A 13,763-nucleotide genomic window follows, 5' to 3' on the forward strand; every position below is an offset into this window, starting at 1 on the left:
AAAATCAAGAGTCCCATTTCTCTCAACAAAGGAAAATGTACTTTCTTCGTCGGTATTTAAGCATAGCTTTCATATCTTACATTAAATATGGTGAAGTGAATAATTTTATTTACAAGAAAATGTACTCACAACTTTTGACCTGCATGCTTCCATCAAAATACATTTATTTTCCATGGATGTAAACAATTGGATTATCTTTTATAAAGTCGGTCTGCTCAATTCCTGATGATGTTAACGTTTGCAACAAAAAAAAACCCATTAAAAACCTGCAACTATAATATATACATTTGTTGGTTCATGTACAATGTTGACATAACATGGCGCAGAACACAGAGTAATCAAGCACCATTAATGAATTGTTGATAGTCATGTACTATATGAATGACTCAGTCAGATTCTCTAACTCAGCAACTCATTGACACAAGTCAAGCAAAACACGGTATGACAACCCGAGAGGTGAGTGTCAACTGTATTCAAACGACAGTGCCATAAATAAATTACTGAAGATCAATCCGCTGGCCACTCAAGCTTGCATACTATTTGCAAAGAGACAGTTGTGTGTTAAGGAAATATGACGGATATAGGATATATTTCTGAGAATGAGTGATGAGTAGTTAGGAGTGTAATACATCCTACTTATGAGACAGAGTCAAAAAAAAAGTTTTCCCGCTGTTTGTATAATCATGTGTAGCATTAATTGGTTGCGTTTTTAGGGTTTTTGGATTTTATTGGGATAAATGGAATCCATTCACTCAATCTTCTATACATGACCCGTTCTCTCAAGAACAATTTTTTTGTTGTTTGACATATTTACAGTTAAATCACATAGAGAAGATACATAATGCAGAGAAGACTAAATAATAGAAACATTAAACACAAATTGGCGACACGGTGGCCCGACTGGTTAGCACGATGGCCTCACAGTGACAGACAGCAGCGGTCGTGGGTTTGATCCTGGCTCTGGCCTTCCTGTGTGGAGTTTGCATGTTTTGCCCGTGCCTGCGTGGGTTTCCTCCGTGAACTCCGGTTTCCTCCCACATTCCAAAAACATGCATGGCAGGTCGATTGAACACTCTAAATTGCCCCTAGGTATGAGTGTGAGCGCAGATGGTTGTTCGTCTATGTGTTATGCTCTGCGATTGGCTGGCAACACGTTCAGGGTGTCCCCCGCCTACTGACCGAAGATAGCTGGGATAGGCTCCAGCACCCCCCGCGACCCTAGTGAGGAGAAGCGCTACAGATGATGGATGGATGGATTAAACACAAATTAGTGGATGTTCAGAACAACCAAAGGCAGATATGGATGACATTTCAAAAAGCCCCGCCCTGCTCCCTGTCATCCCTCTCTTCATCATCCATTTTGCGTCCATGTTTCCGGAAGTATTTGTAGCGCTGGACGTACAATTTCACAAGGTTGTTAACCTTGACTGGGTTAATTTCACCAGTACGGCTGTGGCAGATCTGAAACAATGACAGAAGCATGATTAAGTTCAAAGACTTTAGTACTGAAATTGTCACAAGGGAGTTCACTGGGAGAATGCATGCAATCGGGTAAAACTGTTTCATAGAGGCCAGTTTAGTTATAACTTCAAACGGAACTATATTAGAGGTCCAACGATGAATCGATTAATGGACAACTAATCAATCATCAAATTTATCCATCATTATTTTTTCTATTTGATTACTTGTTTAGAAAACCGTTTTTTAATGGTAAATGGGCTGTCACTTGTATAGCTCTTTTCTACCTTTGGTACTCAAAGCGCTGCACACTATAACCTCAACTAAAGAATCAGAATCAGAATCAGAATCAGAAATCCCTTTATTGTCATTGTACAGTGTGCAACGAGATTACAGAGCTCCCCACTCCAGTGCAATAAACAATAATTTAGTCAAATATATAAATTAGATAAGAGAATAAATAATGTGATGGAAAATAATACAAAATTGGATAAATAAAACTAAATGCTCCACTTCTCACCAGTCTTATTTCTGTAGTCCTCTATAAAAGCCGGCTGGTTAGTTTTGAGTTGAATTAATATAAAACTTTGGTTTTTACTTTGGATGCCAATGGTCGACATTTTTGTACGTTCTGTGAGTAGTGAGGTCACATTCATGCTTGGGAAAAAGGGGCTGCCAATGAAACAGAGCTGGAGTCTGTTCTTAACACATAACTTAAAATGTGACTTTCAAATCAGGTGCTGTTGCTTGTTGGATTTAATTATTTATTTATTTTGCTAAAAAGGATGAGAAGTGGAAGAAAAGCCAACATTTTATGCAGCTACCACTTAAGAGATAAAAGAGGGGGGGGAAGTTTATTTCTTTAAATAACCTGTGACTATGTTTTTAGATCTTAGTGGAAAAACGCAGGGCTGCAAAATGTTACGAAAATCACTGAACTCTAACTTTATTAATCAAAAGGGGCCATTTCAAACTTCCTCACAGTGCAGAGGTCACGGGTTAAATTCCGGCTCCGGCCTTCCTGTGTGGAGTTTGCATGTTATTCCCGTGCCTGCGTGGGGTTTTACCGGATACTCCTCTTACATTCCAAAAAAATGCTTGACAGGTTGATTGAACACTCTAAATTGCCCCGAGGAATGAGTGTGAGTGTGAATGGTTGTTTGTCTATGTGTGCCCTGCGATTGGCTGGCAACCAGTTCAGGGTGTACCCCGCATGCTGCCCAAAGACAGCAGGGATAGGGTCTAGCCCCCCCCCCCCCCCCCCGCAACCCTTGTGAGGAGAAGCGGTACAAATAATGGATAGATGGATTTCAATCTTTCCACAGGCATTTTTATGATCTTTTGGCACAATGGCATATCTTTATATTGTAATCCGGAAGGCACGTGCAGAGTCACCACTTGAGGGTGCCGTTTTTTTTTTGTGAATCCTGCAGCGCAGTAGTCAACTTCACCTTTAATCACGGTATTGGGACAGAAAACTTCACAGGAGCGGGGTTATCCAGAATGGGAAAATAAAACTCAGACGCAGCCATTATTATTGTTGTCTTACAACAGGTGTGTCGTGAGATGGGACGGTGCCTAATGGCAACACTCGCCACACGTGAGGATCTGCTGCAATATTTCACGTTTTGTTGTGCACACTGTTTTGGGCCATATGATATGTATTCTTACAGCATTGCACAATCTAGTTCATTGTGAGCAGTCTGTAACCTCATATGTCAGGATAGTTGAGTAAATTGAGGACCCCCGTGTAGCAATGAGTCCCAAGAGTTGTGTGTATGATGTACGGGCTGACCTTGTGAACAGCTTTTCTGAGGATATCTTTGTAGTCATCCTTGTTGATGTCTTTGCGCTGATAGTAAGGTTTGATAGCAAGCTTCACCTCTTCCACTGCCCGCTCCTGGGTGTGGAGCTTCTTCAGGTACTGTGCATTTCATCAAAAAAGGTCAAATGTAGATACACGAATAAGAAAACCAAAATAAAATGCAAATAATTATTTTGCAAATGTAATTAAAAGGGGTGGGTATGAAAATAAATAGTTCCCCCTTGTGAGTTAGAAACCTAACATAATCTGAAGGAGGAAATCTTGAAAATATACAATGAGGACAAAAGTGTATTTGTTGATCTGTAGAGGCACTTTCTTGTCTTTCTTCTTTAAGAAAGCCAAACTGGCAAAATTATCCCTATTTTTATATCGACTGACAATGTTTTCACCCAAGATTACAGCTCTAAACATCAAAAGGTTTTTAATGCTCATGAACTACGCTCACCAGATTACAAAGGCAATTTCTTTTACTGTCAGGAAAGCCAGTCAGAACCAAAACAATGAAATTGAATTGCCAAAGTATTGTTAACTTGAGCATTTATTTCTTGGACCAAACTACACTGAACACCTAATATAGTAGATGTACCATGATGGAAGCGGGGTAATACCGTATTTTTACGGCCATAAGACGCGCTGCATCAAAGGGCGCAACACCAGTTGAGGGTGCTATTTCTGTATTTAATGCATATATTAGGCGCGCCGCACTACAAAGCGCGAGCTCGCGCTAACTCAGCCCTATGGTCCGGAAAATACGGTATTTGGTAACATCTTTGTGTTCACTTTTGCCAAATGACTTGGACAGCTAGCTTGTGTTTTCCATTTTCATGTGTATCACCACATTTTCTGTTAGGTATAGGCTGCACATACACTTGTACAAAGTGTAGGCAAATATTGCAGATTTATTTTCTGTGTTTTGTGCTTTAAATGGTAGTGATGGGAATGCTATACATCGTGCATAGTGTTGAGTATCCTACATAAACAGGACAACTACAATTGTGACAGGATAATAATGAGCTTCAAACTTCACCTTATCAGGGTCTTTACTTTCATTGTCCCAAAAAGTGTCCCCAGAGCTCCCTGTAAATCCTGGCAGCCCAACAGACATGACAGGTGGGGGTGTCTGTGCACAACCGCCACCAAGGGTGGGGTGCAGGTGGGAAGGTGGAGTTTTGGTACAACCAACTAATGGCAGAGAGCTTTGAAGAATGAACTGAGCTGGGTGTAATGCAGGCGGTGGGGGTAGATTGGGAGGTGGAGGAGGGATCTGGGAGGAGGTCATGGAGGCAGACGATGGAGCCTGAGACTGACTCTGGTTTGCTTGTGAGAGGATCTGTGTTTAAGACAAAAGAACAGTAAGTGACAACACTGACATATCCACACATTGATATTGAAATTAGTGCTACACCCGTGGTGTAAACAAAACCTAAATTGAATCAGAAAATGTGTTTTGACTAAAAAGAAAAATGTAACCAAATTAAAATATAACACGATATGTGTCAAATCGACTTTTATGGAAGAGTTATATGGGACTGACAAGCTCATTCAGATGTTTGAAAAATGATAAGACGCTCATTGCATCATAACCTCTCAAACGGAACCACATCGAACCAGTCCACTTTCAAATCGAACCATACTTGAATCGTATCACACCCCATGCATCAGGATACGTACTGAATCATCTTTTTTCAGATATGCGCACACAAACTAATTAATAATAAATAGCTCTATCAATGAACTAAAAGGAGACCACTCCACATTAACAGAAATCCCTGGCAACTATTTTCTACCACTCCAACTAAAAAAAAATTTGCAATGTAAAACTACATAAAGTAGTTTGGAAAAACACTGGTTTTGAGGTAAAAGTAACAAGATTGTTTATATGGAATGTTTCATTATCACGATTGGAGTATGATTAAATTAACATGGTGCCTGGTGTATTGTGCATTGAACTATTATATCTAAAGGACTGGAGTGTAAAAAAAGATGGTCAGTTCTCCTCTCACCTGGCTGGTCGCTTGGATGAACTCTTGTGCCTTTGCTCTGCTGGCAATATTTGCCTCCTCCATTTTGAAGAGTAGGGCAGTTACTAAGAGGACAAATGATGAGAGGAAGTTGTAAGATTCACAAGGTTTTTGATTTTATAAACACATGAGCAACAGCATGTGTGGCTAAACTGTGCTTTGTTTAATGAATCAAAATAGCTTTCAGGTGTGAATAATTAAAAAAAAAAAAATCATTACAACTGATGGAGCAAACTCACATGCAAGAACCCCTCCAGTTGTGCAGTCCACCCCTGTCTGCAGACTCCATGGGAGGACAGGAGCTGCTGGAGGAGAGGGTGGAGGAGGCTTACTGGCGGATGACGACGACACAGAGGAGGAAGAGGGGTCTGACGACGACAGAGGCAGCGAAAGGGAACCAAGAACACCCCCAACCGATGATGAAGGGGAAGGAGGTGACGGCACAGATTTGGGCGCATTGTCAGAGGGGGGCTGCATGGCGGTGGGTGTTGACCCCTGAGGTACGGATGGACTGGGAGGGCTGGGCGGACTTGATGGCGGAGGTGTGGGGCTGGTCTGTGTTGGGCAGTCGTCAGCGAGGAAAGAAGGCTCTGGAGTCTTGCAGCTGCTGTCTACAGTCTGAGAGTCTGGTGAAGACTCCCTGAGGTCCCGCAAGGGAGCCATAGAAGGTGGGGGTGTACGCGGTGGGGAGGAGGAGGGCGGGAGCACACTTGTAAAGGAAGACGATGAAGAGGAGGATGATGAACAAGGAGTAGGGCCTGCTTGGCCGGAGTGTGGACTGACAGGCTTGCTTCCATCTCCAGCAGCGGAAAGAACCTCTTGAGATGCTCCACTCCAGCCTTCAGATGCCACTTTTAGTTGACTCCCATTTCCAGTGTCCAAATCTGATGTGACACCTTTTTCCCTAACTTTCTTGGCCAATCGACGCCGGCGCTTTGTTGCTAATGTTGATGAAGGGGACGAAGTAGAGGAGGAAGTGGATGTGATAGAACCGGGCTTTGTTTTCTTTGATTTCATTCCAACAGGCCTGGTTAAAGAGGGTTGCGGCGCTGCTAGGCTGTTTCGCTTGCCCATTCCCACCAGATCTTTATTGCGGACTCCTACTGACAGAGGCTCAGTGCAAGGTTTTAGAAAGGGTGACCTGCTCTCATTATCTCTACAGAAGACTACAGCAATTGAACCCCCCACCACAGGCCCGCCGGACCCTCCTCCAGCACCTGCAGGACCAAGGAGGTCCATACCCAACTTACCAGAGCCAATTGACGTCCCAGTGGTGCTACTCACACCCTCACGCACCAAAACAGACACTTTGGACTGAAGTTTGCCTTTGCGACTGCTGCCCTCTTTCTTCGATTTGCTTGAGCGCCCCAAATCCTTTTTGTTGTTTTTGTCCCACGCTTTGTCTTTCCCTACTTTCCTGGTTCTCTTGGCTAAAGGAAGGCCAGTTGAGACAGGAGCAGAGTTAGACGTGACTGACAGAGAAGGCAGATATTTGCTTTTGGTTTTATTGGATGAGGAGGAGGATGACGACGATTGAGTCAATTTCTTGGATGCGTGACCTTTCTTTTTTGGGTGATGCCGTTCAGTTTTTGGGGTTGTTTTAGATTTGGGACTGGGGGCAGGTGGTTCTGGGGGTAGGGCTGCTGGAGGTGTATCTTCCAAGGATGGGTAGTCTGAGTCCAAAGCCTCACCATCTAAAGACAAGACGTCTATCTCTAATTTATCGGAATAGCGGTCTGACTCATATCTGTGATACCGTGGAGGCGACGGCGACCGGCTATGACAAGTTCCCCGGTCCATCTCCTTACCACCTGAGTGCCATCTTCTCTTTTTCTTTCTCTTGTGGGGCATGTCTAAGTCCTGTACAATTCGACATGGAGAGGCTTGCGTGAGTATAGGAGAGCCAGGTACTGTAGTGGTGGTTGTGGTGGTGGTGACTGTGATGGTTCGCTTAATAGCGAAGAGGTCGGAGCCATTAAGGTCCTGAATAGAAGGTGGGACAACAGGACGCCCGTCCCGGCGACGTTCCCTCTCATGCTCCCGGGCTCTTTCACCCTCTCTTCTCTCCCTGCTTCTCCTCGGCCTCTTTGAAACATCTCGCTCTCTACTGCTTGAATGAAATATTCCCTTCCGTTTCCTCTCATCCTTTCTTGAGCTTGAACGTCTCTCTCTTTCATCTCTTCTTTGGCTAAAGGTGCGGCTTTGTTCGCTTTCTCGATACCTGTCTCGTTCATTTTTCCTGTTTCTGTCGTTGTCTCTGTCTCTACCTCTGTCCCGGTCTCTTTCTTTATTTCTATCCCTCTCCCTATGACGTTCCACAGAAGGGCTGGAGAAGGAATGTCTACTGTGGCCATCTCGTCTCGAAGAGGTGTGTGATTGTGAAGCCTCTGGGCTACTGTGATGTGTTTTCTTTCTCTTCTGACTACTGCTTCTGCTGCTTCTCCTACTTTTACCCTCTTTATCGGCCTTGTCCCCTGGCTTCTTTTCTCTGCTCCTATCTTGGTCTCCCTCCTTGTCTTTCTTTCTTTTCTTCCGCTTCTCATCCTTCTCCCGAGCCTTTGTATCCTTGCTTCTCAGTCTGTTTTGGTCCTTGGAACCTTTGGAGGACTTGCGATTCGTGTTTCCTTGCTCAGCAGCGGGTGCAAGCGGGGAAGAGGGCATCAAGTCAACAGGAGGAGACGGCGGCGGTGGCGGCTTCGAAGCGAGTGGGGACGAACCAGGAAAGGCAAGATATCGTTCCTTCCTCTTGCTGACCAGTTTCCTTCTCAAATCCTCCATTCCTACCACAGGCTCATCCTCTGCTTCCCTGTCTACCTCCCAGTTGCTGTCTGCGCATACGGACACAAATCCATCCCCATCTAGCACACGGAGGATGCGCTCTGGTTTTGGATCAAAAAAGGTGATCTTGGGAGAGTTCAAGAGGAGATTTTCTGCTGTTGTTCTCTTGCTGCCAAGATCTCTCTCAATAGCGACAACAATCTCCCCCTCTTCAATCTCAGAATGGTCCGAATCAGTCCGCTCTCTCTTAACTCGCGCTTTGGTAGTGCTATAGTCAACTCGCCTTCTATGAGAGAGTTGGGGAGCCAAAGGAGGGCTCGGTGGGTCACTGAAAACGTCAGTGGAATCTGGAGGCTCCTCTTCTTTCTCCTCATCAATTTCTCTCTCCGCATTCGTTACCTTTTCTGTGTATTCGCCGTTTTCATCGTCATCATCTGATGCTGGAGAGCCAGTGGGCTCAAAAGGATCATACTTCTCTCCATCATCTTCTTCTGTCTTTTCATCTTTTTCCCCCTCTGTAGGATGGAAAGGATCATATATCTCCTTTTTCTTACCTTCTTCTTGATGTTCAACGACTGACTGTGCCAAACTGCGTGGGAAGGATTCTGCAAGGGTGGCTTTGGATGTGGAGAGGCATGACACTGCTAGGGAGGCAGATGTGGAAGACACCCTCACCAGTTCTGACTCACGATTCTGACCTTTAACATGGTTCTCAAAAGCTGATGAGTTGGCACAGGGAGAAGAGGATGTAGATGAGGGTGAAGACTGATCAGATGATGGCGATGACCGAGACAAAGAGGGTGAGCGACGAGGTGGGCTTCTAGCAATCTCTCTTTGGGCAGTGGGTGAGCAGGAGGTGACAAGCCTCCTTTTGAGGCCCGATGCTGACGTCAGGTCCATGGTTTAGGACAGCTGGTTGTATAAAGGTCGGTCAGCTGGACCTAGAGGTTGGAAACTACAGCAAAGGCCACTGAATGATTGGAACCCACAAACAAACCTGAGAGAGCGGAGAGAGAAAGATGTAGTCTTGGATTTAAAAGTGCACGAATGAAGAGTGAGTACTGAGATCAGCACAGAATTAAATGAGGGACATTTTTCTTCATTTTGTGATCGACTATGACTCTCGAGTGTGTAATAATATTAATCATTTTACTATTTTTAATAGATGCAACACGCACAAAAATGTTGTCCAGTGGAGTTGCTATAGTGGAGGTCTTGTTTGATGTGGCACATTTTCCTCAACAATTGCTGATGTGTTACACTATTAGTACTTTGCTACTTGTCCAATTTTACACAATGGTTTCAAGCACAACTCAACATTCAAATTATATACTTCAAGAATGTTTAAGAATACAAAGGTAGTCAAGTCAACTATGCAAGAGAATTTGTTTTCAACTGTGTTACAAAATGCTGGGATAGTTTTGGATAAAATCAAAGAAATCTTCTACACCAGCCTACTTGTACTAGTAATTCTTGATTTATTTAACCTCTTATTTCTGGTCAATGTTGCTTTCCCTCCTTAAAGGGGACATCAACCCAAAAATGCTCTTTACAAGAATAGGTTCTGTGCAGGTCCACTAGTCGAAACATGGCATTCTGATTAATATTGTGTCAGCAGAATATGAGTTAAGCAGTAAAACCACCATCTTATAGCTATCTCATTATAGCTATCTCAGAGAGCAGCCGTTTCGTCACTTCTGTCAACTGAAAATGACATCACAGTTGCACAGGACTCAGGTAATGACCGATCATGGCTCTGCTTAAGAAAACAGGAGAGCTATGATTGGTTGTTAGCTGAGGTGGCCACCCATATGTGATTGATAAAAACGGGTAGATTTTGCTGCTTAACTCATATTCTACATGCACAACATGAATAAGAATGACATGCTTAGACTAGGGAAGGCACATAGAACATTTTATTGCAAATCATTTTGGGGTGTTGGATTCCCTTTTAACATTTGTTATGTACATAGTCGATGCGTACGCCGTACATATAATACTTTGTGAGAAATGAGTGAAAAATGCGACTGCTGCAGTCAGTTACCTCTTGACAGGCATAAAGCAACTGTCGAGCTATGATCAATCCGTCAGTGCCACGTTTGTTCCTTACGTTATTACTATTGGTAATAGTGTATGTCACTATAATAACTGCGAATGAGCTAATAAAATCCAATCCACAAATAAAGCAACGTATTCAAATCACGAACCGTCAACAGTTTCCATCCAGCGTCTGGATTTCGCTTTTGCTATTATGTTGAGTTCTAGCTGCGGTTTCTCTACCACTGTTGGCAACTGGGCATTGATTGTCATGGTTACCGAAAGTGGTGGAATATGGTCAGGAATGTTTGAGCTTTACTCTGTCAGTCCTCATCAGCAAAACGATATAACACGCTTTGAAAAGTCATCTATTTGTAACTTACCGCACAACCAGGCAGCCATCTAGCTAAGCTAAATTAGCCGAGGCTAGCTTGCAAAATATAGCAAGTATGGGTTGTGTGCTCATATTACCTCAAGTCCCGTTACGTCCAGTTTAGTGTCCCAGCGTGCGCACTGCGCATACCGGAATTGCTTTTAATCACATAAGATTTGACGGTGGAAATCAAGAAAGACTGCTTTTATGCGGTTTTATGAACGCAACATCAGCTCAGTTCCATCAATCACCGCCATTTTCCACTCCCTCAAGCCGCATGACAAAGGATTATGGGAAATGTGGTTTTATTTAACCCTGTAAGCGCCTAAGTAACAAAATTGCTCCAAGCAACATTCACAGAATGACCTTTTCACATTTTTATTGAAAAAGCTCTGACGCCTAAAGGGCTGACTAGTGTGACTAAAAATCGTAGTCGCAAATTGTAGATGTTGCTTAATCTTATCATGATTGTATGACACGACTGGCAATAACAAGTGACAATTTCAAATGAAAATTATACACGGACTTGATCTGGTTAAGCACGAGAAAATATTTTATATTTCACCGATTGAAAACACATTTTATTCCATCGACATGATGCACAAAAGGTCAGAACAATTCGGGGAGCTTGATAGAATATTAAACAGATTTTTCCCTGTGTATTATTGTTTGTTCAAGGATTTTCATTTTAACCAATTGTTTTTTAATGCAAAACTAGTCCATCCATCCATTCTCAGTCTTGCTTATCCTCACAAGGGTCGCGGGTGTGCTGGAGCTTATTCCAGTTTTCTTTGGGCGAGAGGCAGGGCACACCCTGAACAGATCGTTGGGTATAACAACTAATGTTCACACATATATGGAACAATGAGAAATAAAAATGACGTGTGTATAAACTGAATTTATTCAAAACTGATAATATACATATAAACAAATGCAGAAAAACATTAATTTGCATTGCTAAATATGCAACAAAATATTTTTTCTTTAATCTCCACAGGCTTTACAATCATGAGAAACAAAACAGCCAAATGAGAGAAAACAGAACCTTGATTTTGACCACTGCCAAATAACGCACAAATCCATACACTACAAGAACAAGGAGAATCTTTTGCCCAATCGTAGCCCCCCCAAAAAAGAAGCCTTGCTGAATCAACAATGATGTTTTTTTGGCTTTTGTAGATAACAGACACACACTCTGATGAAAAAACAGACAATATAGTGTATAAGGCTCTATTCTGTGAGATCTTGAAACTCGCCAAAGAGACAGCACACATTATGCCATTATATCTAAAAAGATTCTTTAAAATGACAATGTGAAAAACATAATGGTTCAGCATCATAAATATTGGAGTCTGCTGGTGTTATTTGTACTGAACGCCACAGCGACAAGCAGAAACATAGATCGAAAAAAAACCAATCAAGGACACACAGACAATACAACAAAAACGCACCAACACTCGCGCACACAAATTTTTTTTTTTCAATGGACACAAAACTGCTCCCAACAGACAAATGTGATTTTTCTTTTTGGTGGAATCTTAAGTCAAAAAATACTCAGTTGTTTACCAACAAATAAAGCGGTATGCTCTAATTTTGCTTAAAAAAAATTGTGACTGAAAAAACATTGTGCAGATGTAATCAAAACATGTTCTCAGCCTAAAATTCAAATCCTATGAATCAGTCAGGCTCCTCGAGTTGCCATTTTCTCAAAGAACCAACGACTGATCAAAAGTACTTGAGCTCCACAAGAGCATAAAATAATCTACTTAAATATTTGCTATTAACATTCATTTAAAGCTGCTGAAAAGAGAAGACAAAAAAAATAAATAAATAATGCAGCATATAAAGTGACCTAAAACTGGAATCTGTTCCACAGATCCCGTGAACTTGTGCGTTTAAGGTTCAACATTGTAACCCACCACTGGCTGAAGTCTGTAGCATTACTAGTCAACGACCAGCAGACATTTCTGACCAATCAAGCTGCCGCACCCAACACTACCAGTCTAAAATGGAAAACTCTACCCTGTCCATCCTGATGACGTAACATTCAGCAGCAAATATTTCGACAAATATAACGCTTAGCAGGTTCCACCTCCATCCTTCATCAAAATTGTAAAAACAGACTACAAGTAGATTTTAACACAATTGTGTTTTTTTTAAAAAAAGTATATTTTTCAAATCCAGTCCCTAAATCAATTATTCATTTTCCATCGGCCAAATAGTTGCTGAAAAGAATAGAATTTGCTCAAAGTATATGTATATACTTGTAATAATACATGGAACCTCATGTAAACAACGAAATAGCTTCTATCGCTCAAATCACCACACGTTTGAATCCTGGATTAAAACTTTTTGCATTTGAGGAAGTTGATGGCGACAGATCTCACCCGAGTCACTGGAGCAAGGTGTGAAGATAAGGCTGCCCCTATGTCTTTTGAAACCACAGATGTCAAAATAAAGGCTACACAAGCGTGCCCCCCTGTGTGGAACAGCAGGAGCCCCTAAAGGAGTGGTATAAACAAAAAGCAGCATATTTGCTTGCAAAGGCAGTTAACGAGTAGTTTAATTAAGATGTAAGTTTGGTCAGCATGTAAAAACCAAGCCCATCATTTTTACCAACATCTTTGCTGGACTTGTCAAACACGGGAACGTAACAACTTCTGTGCCACCTCCGGTCACTCTTTCGAAGAAGACCCTCACAGCAAGAAACAAGGTGAGCCCGGCAAAGTGGTTTGGAAGAACTTTGTGACAAAGCTTCAGGCCAGCCCAGAATCCTTGGCCATGTTGTAGAAGGATCCCTTTTGAGCTAGGAGATTGGATGGGGAATCAAATTCTACCATTTCTCCTTTCTCCAAAACCAGAACTCTGAATGAAAAAGAACACTAGTTTAATTCTCAGCACACAGCAACTCTACGACACAGTTTTATTTTTTATGCCAAAGAGACATTATATTCTTATTATATAACAGATAATTAACATAAAAAAGTACAACCTCAAGTTGATTGCTCCTGAAGTATATTATTTCTATTTTGACTACTACATTTTCGGAAGTAAATATTGAAGTTCAGCATAACACATATGAGCTTAGTTAAGCCCACATTTTGCTTTTGTCTTCTCAAAAGAAGAATGTGGGACAGAGCATATATTGAAAGTAACATAAAAAACAACCTCACATTCAAACGAGTAAGACCCTAAAACCTTCGTCCCTTGTGACGTTTTTGGGACAAATAAGAGCTTTAAGAAGGACACTTTACAAACGTAGAACAATTGA

The 13,763-nt window shown here is 42.1% G+C and overlaps 2 protein-coding genes across 3 annotated transcripts in view; both read right to left on the minus strand.

The window, feature by feature from the left end:
- Positions 1-143: 143 nt before the first annotated feature.
- Positions 144-10,760, minus strand: scaf1 (SR-related CTD-associated factor 1). Its single transcript, XM_088317613.1, has 6 exons — positions 10,591-10,760; positions 5,544-9,079; positions 5,287-5,369; positions 4,311-4,613; positions 3,254-3,382; positions 144-1,461 (listed from the first exon to the last, which is right to left on the minus strand). Exons 2-6 carry the CDS (start codon positions 8,980-8,982, stop codon positions 1,312-1,314), a joined length of 4,104 nt encoding a protein of 1,367 aa, XP_088173739.1. The 5' UTR covers positions 8,983-9,079; positions 10,591-10,760; the 3' UTR covers positions 144-1,311.
- Positions 10,761-11,370: 610 nt separating this feature from the next.
- Positions 11,371-13,763, minus strand: part of abcc1 (ATP binding cassette subfamily C member 1 (ABCC1 blood group)) — a 32,289-nt gene continuing 29,896 nt past the window's right edge. For both annotated transcript variants that reach the window (XM_088316061.1, XM_088316060.1), the window contains exon 31: positions 11,371-13,357. In XM_088316061.1, coding sequence (XP_088172187.1) covers positions 13,249-13,357 — 109 coding nt within the window. In that variant the 3' untranslated portion in view covers positions 11,371-13,248. The remainder of the gene's footprint in view (positions 13,358-13,763) is intronic.

Source organism: Idiotropiscis lumnitzeri, chromosome 15 (assembly GCF_059441095.1).
Source record: "Idiotropiscis lumnitzeri isolate Australia: NSW breed Sydney's pygmy pipehorse chromosome 15, RoL_Ilum_1.0, whole genome shotgun sequence".
Lineage (NCBI taxonomy): Eukaryota > Metazoa > Chordata > Actinopteri > Syngnathiformes > Syngnathidae > Idiotropiscis > Idiotropiscis lumnitzeri.